The sequence below is a fragment of the Lolium perenne genome, chromosome 4 (genome assembly GCF_019359855.2).
Source record: "Lolium perenne isolate Kyuss_39 chromosome 4, Kyuss_2.0, whole genome shotgun sequence".
In the NCBI taxonomy this organism is placed as follows: domain Eukaryota; kingdom Viridiplantae; phylum Streptophyta; class Magnoliopsida; order Poales; family Poaceae; genus Lolium; species Lolium perenne.
This window is the reverse complement of record NC_067247.2, coordinates 323,221,373-323,245,841: the sequence shown is the minus strand read 5'-3', so window position 1 is coordinate 323,245,841 and position 24,469 is coordinate 323,221,373. Positions and strand designations below refer to the sequence as shown.

General features: G+C 46.6%; 1 protein-coding gene and 2 long non-coding RNA genes across 5 annotated transcripts; 2 read left to right on the top strand and 1 right to left on the bottom strand.

Annotated features, from left to right (window-relative positions):
- The first annotated feature begins 3,211 nt into the window (after positions 1–3,211).
- Positions 3,212–5,894, top strand: LOC127296255 (subtilisin-like protease 4). The gene has a single exon (XM_051326291.2). The coding sequence runs from the start codon at positions 3,451–3,453 to the stop codon at positions 5,668–5,670; it is 2,220 nt and encodes a 739-aa protein (XP_051182251.1). The 5' UTR covers positions 3,212–3,450; the 3' UTR covers positions 5,671–5,894.
- A 3,191-nt stretch (positions 5,895–9,085) lies between these two features.
- On the top strand, positions 9,086–10,056 carry LOC127349061 (uncharacterized). The gene is made up of 2 exons (XR_007880102.1): positions 9,086–9,278; positions 9,816–10,056. It is a non-coding gene; the product is annotated as an uncharacterized lncRNA (long non-coding RNA).
- Positions 10,057–10,835: 779 nt separating this feature from the next.
- LOC127296258 (uncharacterized) lies at positions 10,836–16,184 on the bottom strand. Of its 3 annotated transcripts, XR_007848371.2 has the most exons (4): positions 16,049–16,184; positions 13,212–13,365; positions 11,553–11,793; positions 11,115–11,361 (listed from the first exon to the last, which is right to left on the bottom strand). It is a non-coding gene; the product is annotated as an uncharacterized lncRNA (long non-coding RNA). The 3 variants fall into 3 exon arrangements; XR_011743855.1 differs by lacking the exons at positions 13,212–13,365; positions 16,049–16,184 and adding an exon at positions 10,836–11,081 and having other exon boundaries at positions 11,213–11,361; positions 11,553–13,141; XR_011743856.1 differs by lacking the exon at positions 16,049–16,184 and having other exon boundaries at positions 13,212–13,462.
- Between the last annotated feature and the right edge of the window lie 8,285 nt (positions 16,185–24,469).

Here is a 24,469-nt window from a genome sequence, read left to right as displayed (position 1 = left end):
ACAACAGTCTGACCGGACGCACACACACCCGCCGCCTAGGGTCCCCAAACACCAGGCGACAAACACCCACAGCACCAAGCTTTGCTTCATCTTTAATCGGGGAGACCAAGCCATCGATTGATGGCTGGGCACTTTTGAAGACGCATTCACTTCTTTGCTTCCACACCATCCACGGCGTGAGAAGTGTCTTAGAGGCCATGCCCTTGCATAAAGGTTTAGGAGTGTCCTGGTATGCCTTGCTCCACCATTCCATCAGGGATCCTTCTTGGTCTTGGCCGGGGTGTGAAGGTGAACCTGAGCCAAGATAGCACCTCATGCCAGACTTGTCCGGAGAAGGGGCATGCGAGGATAAAGTGCTGCATTGTCTGGCCGCATAGGAGGCAAACCCAGTGGTGCTTAGAAGCCTGCATTGTAGAGAACATTTTCTTGTATCAATGCATTATTGAGTGTTGATTATACTAGCTCGATACATTTGCACATGAAGCGTACCATCAACAGATCAGTAAAACTTCTCATGAAACCATGACCTTGAGAATTCACATGAAACCAGCCATGGCATGATTTTCCATGTCGATATGGTTTTTCATTTTACATTAGGTGGACGATGGTGCCACAGTCAGTTTCACGCAAACTGAGATTGTGAGAAAGAAAATAAAAAAGAGAAGAACAATTCAGAGGAAGAAGATGCAAACTAGATGACGTCCAAACAATAGATTAATTTTACCTTCAATCACAGATTATGGCCTGATTATCCAGAGGAAGGAGACGCTGCCGGCCGGCCGGCGACCAGGGCGTCGCGCCGATCAGCGATGGCCACGCAGACGCACCGTCTTCCTGGACGATTGGCTTCCCCTCGGCCGTGTGCTGCCAGCCAGGGATGGACTCTGTTTTTTGGCGCGAGAAACTGCGACGGGTCTGCTGAGCTGGGAGCGTGGCATCATTGGATCGGCAGGCAACGGCAGATACGATGCAGCACGGCAGTTCTGGCGTGCCTTCAACACGCTAGACGAGCCGCGTCCTCATAAGTCATGATCTTATAAGCTGGCTCTTGTGTTATGAAGTTTTTGTCCGATGTTAGAGCATCTCCAGCAACGTCCCCAAACCGTCCCCAAACCGTCCCCCAAACGGTGCTGGATCGAGCGTTTGGGGGGAAGTGTTTTGTTCGTGCCGCATTTGGGAGACGTCGCTCCCCAGCCGCGTTCCCCAAACGCCCATCCAAATAAATATTAGTGCACGCAAATAAAGATTTTCATTCAAATTTGATTATATATTACAAAGTTTGAATGAAAACGGCTAGATTTCATCTAAACCCTAGCCTACTGACCGTCCGGTGGTGCGTTCGACGGCCCTGCCCCATCGTCACCTCCCCTCCGCCGCAGCTCCTGCTGCGTGCGTCGCCTCTCCATGCGTAGGGCGGTGACCAGACGTCACCGCTCCATCAGCGTGTCGTCGCCTGCCCTCCCCTGCTGCACCGCCTGGAGGGAGAGCTCGACGGCATGGCGAATCTGCGTCTCTTTTCGGGCACGGGCGTCGTCCTGGAGCTTCTTCTCCGACTCGAAGGACTCGACGAGCGCTCGTTGCTAATCCGACGCCTCGTCTGGGAGTGGCCTGTCGTCGTCGGACCACTCGAAGTCGTCGTCGTCGTCCTCCTGCTCCGCCTCGTCCTCGTCCTCCTCCTCCGTTTGCGCCTCCAGTTGCCCTGCCACCGCGTCGGCCTCCACCGCCAACGCATCCGCCCACGCCCCCAGGCCGCCTCCGTTGCCGCCAGCGCCGCCTCCCACTGCTGACGCTCCTCCACCGCCTGCTGCTGACGCTCAACCGCCGCCCGCCGCCGCCGTTCGATCGCCTCCCGCCGTTCACGGTACTGGAGCTCCCACTCCATGTGCTGGCGCTGCCGCTCCGCACACCACCGCTCGGCCATCTCCTCTGTCCAGCGCTGCCGCGCCTCTTCTGCCGTGGCGGCGTCGAACGCCGCAATGGTGTCCGCCAGAGCCGCCTCCTCCCACGCCGAGTTCTCCTCAGCTTCGGGGTCCCCCGCTGCTGACGCTCCCGCTGCTCGATTGCCTCCCGCCGATGTCGCTGTTCTGCACGCCAACGCTCCGCCCGGCACCGCCGCGACTCTTCCTCCGCGGCGGCGTCGATGTCGAACTGCGGTGCTTCTGGTGGTGGAGGTGGTGGTGGAGATGGTGGTGGAGGGAACTGGTCGGCACCGGGGCGGTTCATCATTGCGCAGTGGTGTTCGAGCGACGAGGGTTGTGCTTGCGGCGGAGAAAGGGGTGTCGGCGGCTGTGGTGGCTGCCATTGAGCCGGGGGGGGGGGGGGGGCTTTTATAGACGCCGGCGGGAAGATAGCGCGGGAAGAGGCTAGAAGCGGCGGGAAGTAAGCGCGGGAACGCGCAGTGGCATGCGAACGCCGGCAACGTGTGGCACCGACGAGACGTCTCGCCTGCCGTTGCCATTAAGGCAAAGCTGCGACGCTTCGGCCGTGTGTCACTGCGCACCAATAACTTCCGTCGCGAGGTAGGCGACGGTTAGGTCCAAACTTGAATGTGCCTTTGACGCGTCGGTCCCTCCACGCCTCGCCTCGCTTTTCGTTGTGTCCGGCGTGCCCGGAGCGTCCCCTGTGTAGCAGGGATGGGCTCGGGACGCCGAACACCGTATCGGGCCGTGCCGGACAAAAAACGGCTTTGGGGCGCGTGGCTGGGAACTTCTTTTTGTCCGGCGCGTCTCTTCCCTTTGGGGGACGGTCTTGGGATGCGACTGGAGATGCTCTTAGTTTGCTTTGCATTTGCGAAAAGATTTTTCATCCTCTGTGAGCTTGCCAAATTAGAATAAATTGTAAGCATGTATTCTAAGCTGATCAGTTACCGTGAGGTCTGAACATAGTGTTCTTTTTATGAAGCCCAACAAAGCTTTTTTCAGTTCCTTGTTTGGTTGAATTCAGGGTGTTAAGCAATAAACCAGAGGCTGTCGCTTGCTAGCTTATACCATGCTGGGTATGGAGGCAGCTTTTTTTTACAGAGTATGGAGGCAGTTGCTCCGGAGAGAATACTGCAGGGTGCGGGCCTGCCGTTCCAATCGAACGAGCAAGGGCGCTTGTGGAAAAGGCGAGCATGTAACTGCAAAAGTTGCAGCGGAACTAACCAAATGCGCACGATTTTAATCGGATGGGATGCACTGAGGTTGCCGTATGCACGAGATACGATGGGCATCAAACATCTTTTTCTCCCCTCCTCTCCACGGTCGACAGCTCAGTCTACCCTGCTACGCAGCTAAAAAAAAGTCTACCCTGCTAGTCTGCTACACCTCTATACCCGCATAAGCACCAATCCATCTTCCTCCTCTCGACCTCTCTCCCTAGCTCGCCCACCAGTACCACCAAGACACCATCCCACCGCTGTTCTTGCCCTCACACCCAGACTTTGAACTCCGTTTTTCCAGCCGATCTGCGATGTCATCCGTTGCCCACCTTTCCCTCACAATTCTCCTCCTCGCCCTCACGTTCCTGCATCCTTCTTCATGCCATCCAAATGAGGATCAGACAAAGCCCTACCGAACATACATCCTCCTCCTCAAGCCACGCACCGACGCTAGCAGCGACGACGAGCATCGTTGGTGGCACGAATCTTTCTTGCCGAGCCCACTCGCTGGCTCCGACGAGGCACGGCTCGTCCACAACTACACCGAGGTCTTCACCGGCTTTGCCGCGAGGCTCACCGAGGCTGAGCTCGAGATGGTGTCCAAGAAGAGATCCTTCGTGCGTGCCTTTCCGGACCAGCTGTGGCACCCCTCCACCACGCACACTCCGGAATTTCTCGGGCTGAAGAAAGGCAGCGGCATATGGAGGAACGTCAGCTACGGCAAGGGGGTCATCATCGGGGTTCTGGACACCGGCATCTACGCAGCCCACCCTAGCTTTGATGACGGTGGCATCCCGCCACCGCCATCAAAGTGGAAGGGTTCATGCCATGGCGCTTCTCGCTGCAACAACAAGCTCATTGGTGCTAAGTTCTTCAATTTTTATGCCAATGACTCTGGAGATGATGCAGGCCACGGTACCCATACCGCATCCACTGCTGCTGGGAACTTCGTCAGCGATGCCTCGGCCGGCGGCCTCGGCAGGGGCACAGCGTCAGGGATTGCTCCAGGTGCACACCTGGCCATGTACAGGGTGTGCACACTCTTTGGATGTTACGTATCAGACATAGTAGCCGGGTTCGACGAAGCTGTCAAGGATGGGGTAGATGTGCTCTCAGTTTCCCTCGGCCCTGCTTATAATGTCAACTTCACTGGAGACCCTGTTGCCATTGGCGCACTTAATGCCGTAGCAAAGGGCGTCGTGGTCGTGGCTGCAGCTGGGAATAACGGACCCAAGGCCTATCTTGAGAATTCTGCACCATGGTTGCTCACAGTGGCAGCTGGCTCGGTGGACAGAAGCTTTCAGGCTGTTGTGCAGCTTGGCAATGGCAACCGCATCGACGGGGAAGCTTTTAACCAGATTTCAAACTCAAGCTCATGGCTGTTTCCTCTTTATTTGGACAAGCACTGCAAGTCGTTGGCTAGAAGAAACGTGTCTGGCAAAATTGTTATATGCCATAACACAGGATCAATGAATGACTCAAGAACAGGATCAGTAAATAAGACTGACATCACTGGCATCATGAGTGCTGGAGCCGCTGGCGTGGTGCTGATCAATAGGAAAGATGCTGGCTTCACCTCCGTTCTTGAGGATTATGGTCCCAATGTTGTGCAGGTGACCGTGGCTGATGGCAACAGTATTAGTGAGTATGTGAGGACAACCAACAAACCCAGTGCCAGTTTCATCTACAAAAACACTTTACTTGGTGTCCGTCCATCTCCTACTGTCGCCGCATTCTCGTCCCGTGGTCCGTGCAGCTTCAGCCCTGGCGTGCTAAAGCCAGATATAGTAGCACCAGGGCTCAACATCGTTGCTGCATGGCCACCACTCACCATACTTGGTTCCGGGCCATTTCATATCAAATCCGGGACGTCTATGTCGACTCCACATGTCAGCGGCGTTGCTGCACTTGTCAAGAGCGTCCATCCCGACTGGTCTGCGGCTGCTATCAAGTCAGCTATCCTCACTACAGCTGACATCGCAGACAGCAGGGGTCACCCGATCTTGAATGAGCAGCATCGGATGGCAAGTGCCTATGCCATGGGTGCTGGCCATGTCAATCCCGCAAAATCTGTTGATCCAGGCCTTGTGTATGACCTTGGCATTACTGAATATGCTGGTTACATATGTGCTCTTCTTGGTGATCAAGGCTTGGCAATCATTGCGCGTAACCCGTGGTTGTCCTGCACGAAGCTTCCCAAGATACCAGAAGCCCAACTGAACTATCCCAGCATAACATTGCCACTCAAATCAGTACCATTCACATTGAACCGAACAGTCACAAATGTGGGGCCAGCAGATTCAGTGTACACACTGAAGTTGTATACTCCAAAATCCCTTACTATACGTGTCTCACCGGAGAAGCTGGTGTTCTCCAAGGCTGGACAGAAGATCCAATATAGCATAACGGTGACCAGCCATGCAAATGATGAGAAAAAGTTCATGGAGGGAAGTTTGAGCTGGGTTTCAAGGAACCATGTTGTGCGCAGTCCGATCGTGGCTGCTGCCGATCTTGATTCTCCACCACTGTAATCAGGAAGAGTGTCATGATATGTTGGATCATCGCAGACATACTCCTTCCTTAATTTATATTCTAGAGCAGTGTCCGTCTTTTAACTAGAATGGTTTCAATGCCTGCAAAATAACTGAAGTTTGGACGTGGAGCATCCATTGCACTCTTGTAAAATACTGCCAGTTTATGATGTGGTCTGTGTCCTCTATAATTATGTTCCTTTGAAAATATAAATGATGTGGTATAGCTTGCATTCAATTTTACTTTATTATGCTCAATCCAGCTGCAGTTGTTCTTAAACATTGCAGAAAAAACATCTTGAATCAGTCACTCGCTTTAAATTTATTTGTAGCATAAACATGTGAAATATTCTAAGCTGTCTCTAGTAGTGCTGACAGTAATTGTCGAGACAGTTTTGTATATTTAAAAGAGCAGAATGGAGACAGTACCGTAACTGTCATATCATTTCCACTGCGCAGGGATGAATCTTGATAGATAGTCAACTTGTATGGAGGAGAAGCTGATTAACCTGAATTGAGTTTGGTACTTTGCAAAAATGGTTGCACACAGCTACGACAGGCCCAAACTCACATGAGCTTCTCCCGTCTTTAGTTTCTTCATTCATCCCATTTTTATTTCTGTTCATCAGTTCAGTTCAGCTATTAGGTCCTAATGCTAATCAATTTATAGTCATCGATTGGTGTCCATGAAAGCTGCTCTGATTGTAGCTCGTGTTTTCTTTTGTAGCAGGGTAAAGAGCTTCAGGTCATGGCTTTTACTCCACTCGAGAATAGGTTCCTTTGTCCTATTCAACATATTGAGTTGTTTGCTTACTTGCAATTTTAACGGTCAACTCATGAAGAACGAGCAAATCATAACAGGAGTCCCTTGGAAAAAATATTGATACCTTGCTGAAACAAAATTACAAGAAAGCGAATTTCTTACCTTTTCATTTTTATCCATTGCACATACCTCCTTTTGTATTCCTATCTATTTTAAATGTACCGATTAACGGTTTTCTGTCCCCTTGACTGAAGGTGGAAACATTGTTTAAATGCTATTGGCACTGTATCAATGAGCTCATGCCACATAAAGAATCTGAATTCTTTAAGGTAATGGCCTGAACGATTTGGCCATATGTTCACCGAACTTGATTGATTTCAGTTACATCTATGGATTGCCTCTTTCTGCACTTTACTCTGGAGAGCATCCAAAGATGCATTGTTCCCTCCTACCATGCAAAAGCAAGACGTTAGAGAACTCAAATGAATTTTTATTTAGGAGTACCTCAAATGCATATCCAAAGTGAACACGCAACTACGATTTGCACATCATTAATACTTGTTGATTGAAAACTAGATGATCAAGCTCACATATGCTTAAGTAAGATTTTTTTCGACAATACTGGCTGTTCCCTTGCATAAACATACCTTTGAGATTCACTAGTTAATAGTAAATACTTTATTTAATGCAGATGGTAAGCTTGGAACCCCTCATATGATGTAAGCTATTGCAATTACATGATATATCTCTTTACAGACGAGTTACAGGTAGGATGGGAGTTCAGAACTGAAAACAAATTGCTGAACCAAAAGTCTATGTGATAAGTGAAGCACAATTAACTACTGAACTCTAAAGGTTATCTACTTTTAAGGTTTGTTCATGTACGAGCAAGTGGGTCTAGTTTGTTCAGTTCGGGCGATGGTGCTGATGCCGCACTAATTGTATTATCTGTTTGGATGTAGCCTGTTGTCAGGCCTTGTTTAATTGCAAACGGACTATTGTTGCTTGAATTATGTTTCACAGGCACACGCGGAAAAAAGAGCTGAATTTGGTGTAGCCAAAGGCAATCTTCTGAAATTGGGGACTGCCATTTATTATGTTTCTGCATATCGGGACAGTACTGATGTCTTGTTCATCTTGTGTCCTGGTCGATCTGGCGCGAAAGAAATGCCAGGATTTTCCAGAGCAAAGAAACATCATTTCACCAGGTTGCCTTCTTTATCAGTGACGAAGCACTGTGGTGGGCCTTTGCCGGTGGCAAAGCCCTGAGAAAACTGATGTGGGAACCGCCCTGTACCTTGTTTTCAGTCTTTTCTAATTCCTTTTCTTAGTCCCTTTTCGGTCATTCCTTGCCTTTTCGCGATCTTTGTATTTTTACTCTAGCTGCTAGTACATGGAAGCCAGCAAACTGCTGGACCTTCCAAAGAAATAAGATAATGCCTTCTACTGGTTATCATGGCTACCAGTTGCTATGATGTAAAAAATCATATGTTTCAGGAAAAAAGTGTACTTATGTTGCCTCAACGTAGGTAAGTAGTTTCTATACTCTGTACACAAGACTAAACTGTTATTCAGGCTTCTTCAGTAAATTGGTTATATTAACGGGAAACATGCTTGGGACCATCATCAATCTACTAACTATTAATTCAAAGTTGTTTCACTATATTGATGAAAACAGAGCAATACATTTTGTGCTGCCATAATTTTCCTTGATGTTACATGAAAATGTTGAATTGGTTCATCTCTGCTCCAAGTAATTATGCACTTCATTTTGTATATCTTCGTCGTACTCCCTGCTCATTGGTGAAATCAGGGTTTTTTTATAGGGGGTGGTGAAATCAGGTAAGGTATAAAAATATGGGGCATCAAGCAACAAAAAAAAAAACGCCTCAAGTCTTAATTATAAGAAAGCAGTGGACTGATGAGATGGATCATGTTGATTGCTTCACAATACGTTTTTTTTTTTTTTTTGAGGGATTGCTTCACAATACGTTGAATAGTCTCTGTAATATGAGTACATCAACACCTATTTGTGGATAATGCCTTTCATGTCTCTGATGTTGAACCGTCATTCTGCAAGAGGTTTGAGGTAATTCAAGGACGCATTTGTTCCTGGGTCTGTTTCTTAGTCACAGAGCCCATGATTGCCAACCAAAAAAACAACTACTGTACTAAACAACTAAACAAGCAAATGGGATTGGACTGCAAATAAACACGATACACATAGTCCATGACCCTCCATCAATAAACGGAATATATCTCAAAAAAATCAATAAACGGAATAGTACTAATTATTTTCCTTTGTAATTTGGGAGCCAATAAATGCCATAATTTTGTTAAGGAAGATTAATCAAGTAGGTTTTATGATACAGGAAAATGCCATAATCTCGTTATGGAATAATTAGTAGTATTCGGTCATAATTAGTAGTATTCCGTATGTTATTTTTAGGAGTCAATAAAGGTCATAATAATGTTTTTATGGAATATACTAATTAATTTCGCATGGAATTTTTGGACCAATAAATCCTTATCCATAGAATATTCCGTGATGTGCGTATAATGGAGAATCTCAATTAATTATTAGGTAGCACCATACAAAGGAAACCCTAATGCAGCAAAGGAATAAAACAACGAAAATTGATGCTCCTAGAGTCCGTCCTGCCTCTATATAAACGACAGCGTAAGGAACCATAAGCACGACGAAAAGAAGAATAGGAGAAGGAAATAGTACTAAACAACTTCTTCATGGCTCTCATCCAGATCAACGCAAAGGTTTTTTGCTTGATGGCTCTTTTGATGATCTCAACCTCCTTTTTGACGAGCCAAGCATTAGGAAGGAACATAGGTATTTTTCCGTCTACCGCAGCTTATCAATTACAGAAAAATCTGAGTCATACTTTCTATCTCAACAAAGATGTGTTCATCGGTTGCTCTTAGTTTTGTCTAAACACTTCGTATCGAAGATGTATTTATCTGAAAAATGTGTGCACCTTATTTGTAATAGAAGTAGGACTTCAAATCATGTAGAACTCTATACATTGTTGACGCGGACTACTCCGTTTTAGTTTTGACGCAAAAAAGAAGTTTATTTAAAGTTCGATCACCCAGTTAAGAATTGCAAGTATTTTTTTCGTCTTATTATATGTTGCAGTATGTTAATTAATCTTTATCCCAATCGTCTAGTTCACAATTGATATGCCTCGTACTGTAAATATCAATTGCTTACTCAAGTTATTCAATCTGCCGTGGTACGCATCTAAGAACCTGGTTTATAAATGTCCGTGTTTTTATAATTAGCTCACTTCTTGTGCCGTGGTACATATGTAAATATATACATGGTTTTCAAAGACAATCAAATTTTTATGTATTTTTATCTGTATAGGTTTGGAAATCTACCGCGAACCCTACAAGTTCCCCGGCGGATGCGAAGCTGTAGATTGTAATCGTGCTTGCCAGCGAGACACGCACAGTGCTGGGAAGTGCCATAAGGATGATGGTGGTTGCTGGTGCGATAAAGCCCCTTCCAAATGACCAAGAATAGAAGTTAAGAATTTGCTTTCATTCCTTTCGCATCCCGTGGAAAAATAAGTCTGTCATGATATAATTGAATAATTTTATTTGAACCGTATATTCTGCAAAAAATACAATCATCTTCTCGCCAAAAAATTGTTATATAAATAATGAATTAACTACTACGTACAAATCATGAGTAAGAAAGGGACTATGTCGGGCCGATTCAACAAAAAAATGTGCAAGAGTCTTCATTTTTATTATACACAAGATGCTCACAAATATACACATAACATTCATTCCTATGAATACATGCGCCCACACTCCCTATAGCCACCTCTGAGAGACTGAGACTGACTACAAGAAATTTGTTTTCGCGTGTATTGAGATTGACGAAATCACCACGAATGCTTCGCTATCAACAGAAATGTCGTCTCCCACTGGAATATTCTGCTTTTATCAATTTTAACTCGAATAATGGGATGAGAGTGACACCTTCCTCTTAACCACCTAAACATGGGTTGGTTCTCAAAATGTGTCAGAGTTTGGAATTGCTATGGGTTTGCTGCTACGTTGGAGTCCCGTTATGCATGGAGCCTTAATGGACTAGTGTGGCAATATCTGGTTTGTAATATAGGTTGACTGAGTGGATTTCTTCCTAGGCTTTATCAGTAAGATTTTGAACATGAGAAGAACGGAGGTACATGAGAAGAATGGAAGTACGAAGACAGCATCAGTACAGAATAAATGATTTTATACTTAGTTTCATTTTCGATCTCAACAGATTAAACGCAGAGAATGGACAATTGAAAATAAAAAAGAAATAATTGACATGTACTGTTTTCTTCCAATGATGGCAAATGGGAACAATAAGCTAAAATATCTCCTCAAAATTACAGCATTTGGTCCAATCTCCAATCTCATCTACATTGCATCAAGAATATATGCATCATAGTAAGTAAAGAAACACCCATATTCGAAATATTTAGAAGTTCCTTCGTCAAGCTAAAGCCTTCTCATATATGAATATAACTGTGCCTCCACCATAAACACTTCACCTCATTCATCCTTTGGGATAGCACGCCGGCCTCCACTGCCATCACCGAAATGTAATCTATGTTCAGTATGAGGTTGTGTCCTGCACCAGAATTTACACACAGGTTATTGAGTTGGGCGATGATACTAAAAAGCAATGCATAACCAGATCACGTTATCGCACACTTCACAGCTGTTCAGAATTTCATGCTCACAACACAAGTGCATTTGGACCTAGTTTAGCATGAAGACACCCTATGTGTTGCAGAACTCAAATGGAGATGCACAAGCAATAAGCTGCACTCTAATATCTTCCCGAAACAGTCCCCCGGTACGTGGATTCCTTGTACTTGAGAAACATATGAACCTCATCCTCGTTCCATCTGAGACCAAAAAAATCAAAGAAAAAACAAGATTAGCACTGTAAATTAAAACGGCCTCCATCCCAAAATATGGCATTTTTGTAGGCTATTTTAGCCTACGAAAACGTTACATATTTTGGGACAGGGAAGTACATCTTATCTGGGAAAGGTTTGCCACTACGGTATGCCATCCACTCAAATATGTGAGCTACCTGGTGGAGTCTGGCAGAGCCTTGTCAACACAATGGAGTTTGTATTCCGACTTCACACTTAAACACCATCTCGAGTCAAAGTGACACACCATGAAATTTTGGAACATGATGAAAAAAATGTCAAGTGATACAAACCAATCTTATGGAGATGAATTATAAAACCATCATTCTTACCCTCTACCAAAACAGCACCAATGACATTTAATTGGTAAACCCCATCACATATAACAAAAATATCTACCTGGTTATGGAACAAAGCAAAACATAAGCACAACACCTAGTTTGATGATAATATGAGAGATTCGGACTATTTAATCCTCCAGTTTTCATGATGAAAATGTGTGGACGATCTTAAAGTTTGATATGAAGAACGGTCTGACAAAAGTAGGGGAAATAAATGTTCCATCAAATCTTAACGCGTAGAAGATTCTCTCTTAGTTACAAAATTATTAAAACATGCATAAGATACGGCAATATACCAAGGGGGTATAACCATAGTTCATTTACCTCAAGCAAAAACATTTCTGAATATGTGTATGACATCCTTCGATCTTCATGGCATTGCATTATAGCGAGGGATAAATTATAAAAAAACATTGTAAGGACGGAAGCATGATGATTATGTTTTTAGGGACAACCAATAATTTGCAGTTGAACCATGGTCATTAACAGTAGCCTAATGATGATCTCAGAATGCACAAAAGCATCCATCATGCATGGGTTCTTTTAACATTATACGGACTGAAGAAAACAAACATCAAAAAGCTACCAACAAAATATTACAGTGCAATATAACACGCATCTATCGGTCTACAGAACAGTTGGTAAGCATAGATAGCCCTTGAGAGCGAAACTGGGAACAAAAGTTGTACAAAATTTGGTAGGCAAACTGACCCAAAAACATCCAAGACAAAGCAATGCAATTTTAGCTTTCAAAGAATATGTTTAGTCGTTATATTAGCAGTAGCACGTAGCATTCTTTCTTCCAAGTATTGGGGAAAGCATTTTCCTGAAGCTACCAATTTTATAATTTTAAATCCTTAAGCATATAAAAGTTTCTTATCTACCACTATTTACTTGCATACTAAGGTAAGAGAGTGGATACAATTGCTGCCAAAATCTGAATGCACTAAAAGTGACATATTGTTAAGAAAGCCTACACTGGCATCTATATGCAATACCTCCGTTGGCTCATATGTTACGATCCCGCAAATTCAACTTCATGCGGTACCGAATCCATGAAGTAAATTTGTATTTACCAATGGTAAGTAGATTAGAAAAATGGTAAAAACAAATAGCCCATGAAAACATGCTGCCCAGTATGTATCTGCATATATGGCAAGAATACAACTTTTACATATAACATTTTCTTGCTTTTAAAATCCCTGCTGATAAATCAGCAAACAAAAGTTTTCTCGCCATTGGTGGGTGCATTAAGCAGTACTTCTCAGGAAACCCAAGCTAATTAGCTTACTTTGACAATGACAATAGACACAAACAAATCAGCTAGCAGAAACAACATTGAATCCGATCATGCAAGGCAACAGCCATGGCAAACTTTGGGTTGTCAAGCACTGGGAATGACCACGAGACATCAGAGACATGAAGGTGTGAAGAGTGCATAGGAAGGTGCAGACATAAAAATCAGAAACACCGTACCCTCATCTTTGACGTCACAGGCTTGTCGTGTACAGAAGCACAACCAACTGGCGCTGGACTGTAGCCTCACGCCGAGGTCGCCATGCTTGCCGCCGACTCAGCTGCACTTCAGTGTGTCCTTCACCTTGCTGCTTCCATACAAAACTCTGCTAGGCTGGTACATACAGAGTGGAGCCAAATCATTTACTTTCAAAATCACATGAATGAACTGAGCACATATTATAGTTTCCATTCTTTTGATAATCCTACCCATATTAGAGTATCTCCAGTCGCGCCCCCAAAACGTCCCCAAACCGCGCCGGATTGAGCGTTTGGGGGACGTGTTTTGTTCGTGCCATGTTTGGGGGACGTCGCTCCACAGTCGCGTCCCCCAAACGCCCTCCCCAAATGAATATTGGTGCACGAAAATAAAGGTTTTTCATTCAAATTTGATTATATATTACAAAGTTTGAATGAAAACGGCTAGATTTCATCTAAACCTAGCCTACTGACCGCCCGACGGTGCGTTCGACGGCCCCGCCCCGTCGTCGCCTCCCCTCTGACGCAGCTCTTGCTGCGCGCGCCGCTACGTGCGTAGGGCGGTGGCCAGACGCAGCAGCTCCAGCAGCGGGTCGACATCCGCCCTTCCTTGCTGCGCCTGGAGGGAGAGCTCGACGGCGCGATGTATCTGCGCCTCTTCGCGGGCACGGGCGTCATCCTGGAGCTTCTTCTCAGACTCGAAGGACTCGACAAGCGCGCGTTGCTGATCGGTCGTCTCGTCCGGGTGCGGCCTGTCGTCGTCGGACCACGCGAACTCGACGTCGTCGTCCTCCTCCACCTCGGTCTCCTCCTCCTCCGCCTCGGCCTCCTCCTCCTCCATTGGCGCCTCCTCCTCATCCGTTGGGGCCTCCATCATTGCCGCTGCCAACGCGTCGGCCTCCACCGCCAACTCGTCTAACCGCCTCCTCCAGGCCGCCTCCATTGCCGCCAGCGCCACCTCCCGCTGCTGACGCTCCTCCGACGCCAGCTGCTGCTGCCGCTCGAGCGACTCCCGCCGCCGGTGCTCGATCGCCACCCACCGTTCACGGTACTACGCGTCCCGCTCTTCACGCTGGCGCCGACGCTCATCATCCCACCACCGGCTCATCTCCTCCGTCCGCTGCCGCCGCGCCTCCCCTTCCGTGGAGGCGTCGAACGCCGCAATGGTGTCCGCAATCGCCTCCTCCTGCCACGCTGCTGCCGCCGCGCTCTCGGCAATTGCGGGGCCAGGGGGGTCGAACGCCGCTACATCCGCTGCGTGCGCCGCCTCACGCCGCTGGCGGGCCTGCAGCTCGAGTGCCTCCCCGCCGCTGCTGACGATGTGCACGGTAATTCTCCATCCCTCGCCGTTGCCGCTCTTCACGGGCGGCAACGTCGATGCCAAACTGCGAATCCGATGGTGGAGGTGGTGCTGGAGATGACGACGGTGGAGGGAACTGGCCATCGCCGGGGCGGTTTGCCATTGCCAACTGGTGGTGGAGGAGACGGCGGTGGAGCGACGAGGACTGTGCTTGTGGTGGAGAAAGGGGTGCCGGCGGCTGTGATGGCTGCCATTGAGCTGGGAGGGCCTTTTACAGACGTCGGCGTCGGGAAGAAAGCGCGGGAAGAGGCGAGAAGAGGCAGGAAGAAAGCGCGGGAACGGGCGGTGGCGTGCGAACGCCGGCGACTCGTGGAGGCTCGTCAGCACCGACGAGACGTCTCGCCTGCCCCTCCGTCGCCATTAAGGCAAAGATGCCGTCGTGTGTCACTGCGCGCGAATTAACTTCCGCCGCGAGGTAGGCGACGGTAAGGTCCAAACTTAAATGAGTCGCTGACTCGTCGGGCCCACGTCGCTTCGCCTCGCTTTTCGTTGTGTCCGGCGTGCCCGGAGCGTTCCCTATGGGGCGGGGACGGGCTCGGGGCGCCGGACACCGTATCGGGGCGCGCCGGACAAAATTGGGCTTTGGGGGACGCGGCTGGAACCATTTTTTGGTCCGGCACGCCCCAAATTGCTTTGGGGACGCTTTGGGGGACGCGACTGAAGATGCTCTTAAGCACAATACACCTTTTTTTTTTGATTTAGAACCAGGGGACTGTCGAACATAATAGTACCTAAAAATAATCTATCAAATGTTGTATAATCCATCCATGAGAGAAACGAAAACTACACAACAGATCTGCACACCGAGCCAGCCATGTAAGGATACTCCAGCCCTGATTCCATAGGGCCATGCTGGGGTCACCATAACATCCAAGAAAGACAAAAACAGTTTGTCCTCAATTCAAAAAAGGAAGGGGAGGAAATATTATCGCTCCATCAGGAAGGAAGTGGAGATGAACGCAACGCCGCCCGGGCCTCCTAGCAGCGGCACAGAGAACCGACAGATATGCTAAGAGTAAGGGGAGCCCCAGCTAGCCAAATGGCATCTGAAAATGAGACTGAGACTTGGATTTTCCAGGTACGAATGAAAGCAATAAAGATTGCATTAGTAAATCAGTTACAAAGAAATTGTACTATTATTCAGAGTTTCAAACGGATCAAATAATTGGATATATAGCATTCCTATTCTAGGACAAAGAACTAAAATAATAAGTCATTGTCTGAGGGTTGGAAGCTATATTCTGGTAAGTGATAATCCATCAATGCAAAACCAATTCAAGGACTTCATTCCTATGTATGCAGATGAAATACCACGCTTATTTCTATATGGACCTACAGATGAGAAAAGATAGAGAATCGGAAAATCACATCAAACCACATTCTCTTAATTGGCGAGTTTATCAGCATACTTTTCAATGAGCCACAAATTACCAATAAGTGAAACAAAGACATCACATACCTTGAAGATATTTTAACAGAGAACACTAAGCACACTAAGCTGTAGATCAAAGATAAAAGTAGCAGGCATAAATTTGATGCTATTCCAGGACGCGTTAAAAACGGAGAGATCGCCGGCAAGGACGCTCAACTTGGGCTGAGGACACCCGCACCCACCTGCTGTTAGAGATATGGGCGTCCACCACGATCACAATCATCAGGACGACACCCTCGATCTCTGCTGATGGCTAGTAACATGATATTTCTAATGTGTGTAGCACTTTAAGCCCTGACTAATGGCTGCCTGGTAAACTCTCAGTCAATTAAAAGGTACAATTTGTATTGGTTGTAGCATAATATGCAGATCCCACTTCCAAACAGGCTAGATCGCATTCATATAAATGTGTTATTTACAGTAGAGTTATGAACTTATGATATGTACCTTATGTAAGTAATAACCATCCACACATTAATAATCTGATAAATACTAAAAAATTATTCTCTCAGTTAACCTTTGTGTCAATAGTTTATAACCTGAACTAAGAGGGCTTACCCACGACTTCCTATACATACCGTATTTAACACTCCTTCTCAATCTGAACTTTTACATACAAGATTCAGATTGAATCTAAAACGGTCTAACATCTGTTGGGTAGCTGGTTTAGTAAATACATCAGCTAGCTGATCACTCAAAGATATGAACTTGACCTGAAGATCTCCAGCTGCAACATGCTCGCGCACAAAGTGGAAGTCGATCTCTATGTGCTTCGTTCGAGCATGGAAAACTGGGTTAGTGGTCAGATATGTTGCCCCTAAGTTATCGCACCATAATATGGGTGTGGGCTGCTTGACTACTCCAAGTTCCTTAAGCAAAGACTCTAGCCAAATCGCTTCAACATCTCCATTTGCCAATGCCTTGTATTCAGCCTCGGTACTGGATCTCGAGACTGTAGGATGTTTTTTCGAACTCCATGATATCAAGTTCGGTCCTACAAAGATGGTAAAGCCTCCCGTGGATCGTCTGTCATCAACACACCCAGCCCAATCCGCATCAGTAAATATGTTAATGCCAGTAGAGCGGGACTTCCGGAAACACAAGCCAGTATCAAGTGTACCCTTCACATATCGCAAGATGCGTTTAACCGCCTCCCAATGAACCTCAGTCGGCTGGGAGAGGAACTGGCACACCTTATTAACAGCAAAGGAGATATCTGGCCGTGTGAGAGTCAAGTACTGAAGCCTTCCAACTACACTGCGATACCGGAATGCATCATCAGTATGTAGCAGTGTACCACCATCACGAGAAAGCTTCTCTGAAGGAACTAGAGGCGTGGAAGTGGGTATGCAATTCTCCATGTTGACACGATGCAGAAGGTCCAATGCATACTTGCGTTGTGTCACAGTCATGCCCCCGGAATTGAAGGACGCTTCTAGGCCAAGAAAGTAATCCAAGGGACCCAAGTCCTTGATGGGAAAACTATCCGAGAGAGACCGTACCAGACGATCAACAACCCCTGGTGTAGAACCGGCAATGACAATATCGTCAACATAAATCAGCATATAAATCTGAACACATCCCGGGAGAAGATAAACAAGGACGTATCAGCCTTCGAGGATGTGAATCCGAGCTGAAACAAACGAGCACTGAGACGAGCATACCAGGCACGGGGAGACTGTTTCAGGCCATAAATGGAACGCTGCAGCTTGCACACATGATTGGGGTACTGAGCATCTTCAAAACCAGGCGGCTGCTGTATGTAGACCTCCTCTGTCAAGAATCCATGAAGGAAAGCGTTGCTCACATCAATTTGACGGAGAGTCCATCCGCGGGACACAGCGAGAGAGAGAACCAAGCGCACCGTGGCAGACTTCACAACGGGACTGAAGGTATCGCCGTAATCAATACCATGCTGTTGTGAGAACCTGCGAGCAACTAGGCGAGCTTTATGCTTGTCGATGGAACCATCAGGACAATGCTTTGTCTTGAATATCCACTTGCAGCTGACCAGATTTACACCCGGTGGCCTGGGCACAAGATTCCACGTACTATTCTGGCGAAGGGCGACAAACTCATCGGACATGGCAGCGTGCCAGGCAGGCTCCCAGAGAGCGTCGCGATGCGAGACGGGAGCGGCGAAAAAGGCACGCCGACGGGGATCATACCGCACAATCCCATCGGTGAATTGCTTCGCACGGCGAGAGTCGGTGCGGAGGCGCGTAGCCATTGGGTGACCGGTGACAAGAGCAGCAACCGACGGGCACCATCGGTCGAAGACCTAGCCGAGGGCGACGCGGTCGGTGCGGAGCCGGCGGAGGGCGACGCGGGCTGGGCCGAACAAGGCCCAGTAGGGCCAGGCGACGGAGGCGCGGGAGGCACGTCCGGTGTGGCTGCATGGGAGGCCTCGGGATCCTCCCCATGCCCATGCGCGTCGATCGTGCGGGCAGGCATGTCGATCGGGCGAGACGGCAGGTGTCGGCGACGAATCTGGCACGAGCACCTGCACAGTAGACACAACATCTGGAACAACATGATCAGTAGACAAATAAGACAGGTCATAATTTCTCACATGATCACTAGTAGCTGGTTCGGTGGAAGGAAAAGTGATGATGGACTCGGCTAAGGTGGAGATATCAATGGTGACACCGGGGGTCGCATAGGGGAAAACAGACTCGTCGAACACGACATCACGAGAAATGTAAATGCGCCCGGTAGACCTATCCAAACACTTGTACCCCTTATGCATAGGACTATATCCCAGAAAAACACACATTTCACTACAAGAGAACCTCTCCTACAGCAACGCATTTATCCGCATTCAGTCGGCGCGGTTCAGCACCCGGTCGGCGCTATTGAGAGGTTCTAGTAGTGATCGATGTATTAGGGTTAAATAAGATCTATGTATGCATGTAACTGCACTATCTGCTTTCAGCACTACATTATCGATCCTTAATTAAAAACTATATATGTAACTCCAATTTCAGTTTTCTGCATTATCCTTAATTTGATCATATGATGGTTCCTATATATAACTTGCAAGTCATTGTAGAAAGCATGGACGGACACAGAGACGAAGCCCAAGAAAAATTCATGGCTAACCTCATAGCCCACGGTACTCTATATGATGGCGACGATAGTATTCCAGATGATGGCGGTGACGATGTCACCGCAACTTTTTTCAATGACTCCTGTGAGGGAGCGGAGAATATTGACCGAAGAGAAGATGGCTACGATGAGGAAGAAGATCCTAATGGCTCCGGTGAGGAAGAAGATCATCATAATGGCTCCGGTGATGGAACCGTAGTTATCACCCAGGTATATAAATTAAGCTGCTGCTGACTAGATGCATTAACTAATTAAATCATACTGACGATGAATTATTTCTTTTTTAGCCCTCCGGATCGAGCACTTCTTCTGTAAAGTCAAAGAAGCGAGGCCCGGCCAAAAAGTTGGACGACGGTGTTAGGCGCGACATCACCCATATCGCTAAGGATGGTAAACCGATTGCTCCCGAGAAGCATGCGAAGTCATTTATAAATCAATGCGGAGTGCTTGTTAGGGACTGCATCCCGATCACCGTTCGAGATTGGAACAAGCCGAAGGGACTAGAGTTGTCCGCAGAGGAAGAAGCTCAAGGTCTTTATATCGATGATGTAGCCAAAAACAACATTCTGACCAAGCTCATGGCACATGTCAACATAGTACCTCCAGAGGGGGATGCCGATGAAAAGGCAAAGATGGAGAAGGCAGTCCGTGACTTTGCTTTGAAGAAGATGGCCGAAATATTCAAGAACCACAAGAAAAGATTGCGCGTCTTTATCATGAAAGACAAGACTCCGGACAGTGAGAAGGTAAAAAATCACTAGGACGAATTCGTGAAGTACAGCACGGAGTCCGAAGAATTTAAGAAAAGGTCGGCAACAAATAAGGAAAATGTTGCGTTGAAGAAATATCACCAAGTTATGGGTCCAGGTGGATACAGGGCTAACCGTCCTAAGTGGCTGATACGTCTCAAACGTATCTATAATTTCTTATGTTTCATGCTACTTTTATGATGATACTCACATGTTTTATATACACTTTACATCATTTATATGCATTTTCCGGCACTAACCTATTGATGAGATGCCGAAGAGCCAGTTGTTGTTTTCTGCTGTTTTTGGTTTCAGAAATCCTACAAAGGAAATATTCTCGGAATTGGACGAAATCAACGTCCAGGGTCTTATTTTTCCACGGAGCTTCCAGAAGACCGAAGGAGATACGAAGTGGGGCCACGAGGTGGCGACACACCAAGGCGGCGCGGCCAAGGAGGGGCCCGCGCCGCCCTATGGTGTGGGGCCCTCGTGCCTCCACCGACGCTGCCCTTCCGCCTATTTATTCCCTCCGTCGCGAAAACCCTATTACCGAGAGCCACGATACGGAAATAGTTCCAGAGACGTAGCCGCCGCCAATCCCATCTCGGGGGATTCAGGACATCACCTCCGGCACCCTGCCGGAGAGGGGAATCATCTCCCGGAGGACTCTTCATCACCATGATCGCCTCCGGATTGATGTGTGAGTAGTTCATCCTTGGACTATGGGTCCATAGCAGTATCTAGATGGTTGTCTTCTCCTCATTGTGCTATCATGTTAGATCTTGTGAGCTGCCTATCATGATCAAGATCATCTATTTGTAATGCTACATGTTGTGTTTGTTGGGATCCGATGAATATGGAATACTATGTCAAGTTGATTATCAATCTATCATATATGTGTTGTTTATGTTCTTGCATGCTCTCCATTGCTAGTAGAGGCTCTGGCCAAGTTGATACTTGTAACTCCAAGAGGGAGTATTTATGCTCGATAGTGGGTTCATGCCTCCATTGAATGCAGGACGATGTGTGAGAAAGTTCTAAGGTTGTGGATGTGTTGTTGCCACTAGGGATAAAACATCAATGCTTTGTCTAAGAATATTTGTGTTGATTAGATTACGCACCATACTTAATGCAATTGTCTGTTGTTTGCAACTTAATACTGGAAGGGGTGCGGATGCTAACCCGAAGGTGGACTTTTTAGGCATAGATGCATGCTGGATAGCGGTCTATGTACTTTGTCGTAATGCCCTGATTAAATCTCATAGTAATCATCATGATATGTATGTGCATTGTTATGCCCTCTCTATTTATCAATTGCCCAACTGTAATTTGTTCACCCAACATGCTATTTCTTATTGGAGAGATACCACTAGTGAACTGTGGACCCCGGTCCATTCTTTTACATCTGAAATACAATCTACTGCAATACTTGTTCTTTACTGTTCTTCGCAAACAAACATCATTTTCCACACTACACATTTAATCCTTTGTTTACAGCAAGCCAGTGAGATTGATAACCTCACTGTTAAGTTGGGGCAAACTATTTTGATTGTGTTGTGCAGGTTCCACGTTGGCGCCGGAATCCCTGGTGTTGCGCCGCACTACACTCCGCCACCAACAACCTTCACGTGATCCTTGACTCCTACTGGTTCGATAACCTTGGTTTCTTACTGAGGGAAAACTTGCTGCTGTACGCATCACACCTTTCTCTTGGGGTTCCCAACGGACGTGTGCTTCACGCGTATCAATACTGTTTTCTGGCGCCGTTGCCGGCGAGATCAAGACACGCTGCAAGGGGAGTCTCCCACTTCCAATCTCTTTACTTTGTTTTTGTCTTGCTTTACTTTATTTACTGCTTTGTTTGTTTTCTCTATATTAAAAACACAAAAAAAAATTAGTTACTCGCATTTACTTTATTTAGTTTGCTTTATTTACTATTGCTAAAATGGGTACCCCTGAGAATACTAAGTTGTGTGACTTCACTAGCACAAATAATAATGATTTCCTATGCACACCTATTGCTCCACCTGCTACTACAGCAGAATTTTTTGAAATTAAACCTGCTTTATTAAATCTTGTTATGAGAGAGCAATTTTCGGGTGTTAGTTCTGATGATGCTGCTGCCCTTCTTAATAATTTTGTTGAACTTTGTGAAATGCAAAAGTATAAGGATGTAGATGGTGACATTATAAAATTGAAATTATTTCCTTTCTCATTAAGAGGAAGAGCTAAAGATTGGTTGCTATATTTGCCTAAAAATAGTATTTATTCATGGACTAAATGTAAAGATGCTTTCATTGGTAGATATTACCCTCCTGCTAAAATTATATCTTTGAGAAGTAGCATAATGAATTTTAAGCAATTGGATAATAAGCATGTTGCCCAAGCATGGGAAAGAATGAAATCTTTGGTAAAGAATTGCCCTACCCATGGACTGACTACTTGGATGATCATCCAAACCTTTTATGCAGGATTGAATTTTTCTTCGCGGAACCTACTGGATTCAGCTACTGGAGATACTTTTATGTCCATCACTTTAGGCGCCGCAACAAAGCTTCTTGATAATATGATGATCAACTACTCTGAATGGCACACGGAAAGAGCTCCACAAGGTAAGAAGGTAAATTCTGTCGAAGAAACCTCCTCCTTGAGTGATAAGATTGATGTTATTTTGTCTATGCTTGTTAATGGTAGATCTAATCTTGATCCTAATAATGTTACTTTAGCTTCATTGGTTGCTCAAGAAGAGCATGTTGATGTGAACTTCATTAAAAATAATAATTTCAACAACAATGCTTATAGGAATAATTTTGGTAACAACTATAGGCCATATCCTTCTAATAATAGTAACGGTTATGGTAATTCTTATGTTAATTCTTACAACAATAATAGGAGTGTACCCCCTGGTCTTGAAGCCATGCTTAAAGAATTTATTAGTACACAAACTGCTTTTAATAAATCTGTTGAAGAAAAGCTTGGTAAAATTGATATTCTTGCTTCTAAGGTTGATAGTCTTGCTGCTGATGTTGATCTTTTAAAATAGAAAGTTATGCCTAATGAAGCTAAAGATATTAAGTCATTTGCTACAGAAAACGCTATCTGATGACCCACAAGTATAGGGGATCGCAACAGTCTTCGCGGGAAGTAAAACCCAATTTATTGATTCGACACAAGGGGAGACAAAGAATACTTGAAAGCCTTAACAGCGAACTTGTCAATTCAGCTGAACAGACTTGCTCGCAAGAGTTTATCAGTAGTAACAGTTTTATAGTAGTAGCAGTAGTGAAATAACAGCAGCAGAATAACAAAGACAGCAGTAGTGATTTTAGTAAACAGCAGGATTAAAATACTGTAGGCACAGGGATGGATAACGGGCGTTGCATACCAGGCACGGGGAGACTGTTTCAGGCCATAAATGGAACGCTGCAGCTTGCACACATGATTGGGGTACTGAGCATCTTCAAAACCAGGTGGCTGCTGCATATAGACCCCCTCTGTCAAGAATCCATGAAGGAAAGCGTTGCTCACATCAATTTGACGAAGAGTCCATCCGCGGGACACAGCGAGAGAGAGAACCAAGCGCATCGTGGCAGACTTCACAACGGGACTGAAGGTATCGCCGTAATCAATACCATGCTGTTGTGAGAACCTGCGAGCAACTAGGCGAGCTTTATGCTTGTCGATGGAACCATCAGGACAATGCTTTGTCTTGAATATCCACTTGCAGCTGACCAGATTTACACCCGGTGGCCTGGGCACAAGATTCCACGTACTATTCTGGCGAAGGGCGACAAACTCATCGGACATGGCAGCGTGCCAGGCAGGCTCCCAGAGAGCGTCGCGATGCGAGACGGGAGCGGCGAAAAAGGCACGCCGACGGGGATCATACCGCACAATCCCATCGGTGAATTGCTTCGCACGGCGAGAGTCGGTGCGGAGGCGCGTAGCCATTGGGTGACCGGTGACAAGAGCAGCAACCGACGGGGCACCATCGGTCGAAGACCTAGCCGAGGGCGACGCGGTCGGTGCGGAGCCGGCGGAGGGCGACGCGGGCTGGGCCGAACAAGGCCCAGTAGGGCCAGGCGACGGAGGCGCGGGAGGCACGTCCGGTGTGGCTGCATGGGAGGCCTCGGGATCCTCCCCATGCCCATGCGCGTCGATCGTGCGGGCAGGCATGTCGATCGGGCGAGACGGCAGGTGTCGGCGACGAATCTGGCACGAGCACCTGCACAGTAGACACAACATCTGGAACAACATGATCAGTAGACAAATAAAACAGGTCATAATTTCTCACATGATCACTAGTAGCTGGTTCGGTGGAAGGAAAAGTGATGATGGACTCGGCTAAGGTGGAGATATCAATGGTGACACCGGGGGTCGCATAGGGGAAAACAGACTCGTCGAACACGACATCACGAGAAATGTAAATGCGCCCGGTAGACCTATCCAAACACTTGTACCCCTTATGCATAGGACTATATCCCAGAAAAACACACATTTCACTACAAGAGAACCTCTCCTACAGCAACACATTTATCCGCATTCAGTCGGCGCGGTTCAGCACCCGGTCGGCGCTATTGAGAGGTTCTAG

Bases quoted from the DNA above. Each gene is read 5' to 3' on its own strand.
- LOC127296255 (XM_051326291.2), top strand. From the start codon at position 3,451: ATGTCATCCGTTGCCCACCTTTCCCTCACAATTCTCCTCCTCGCCCTC.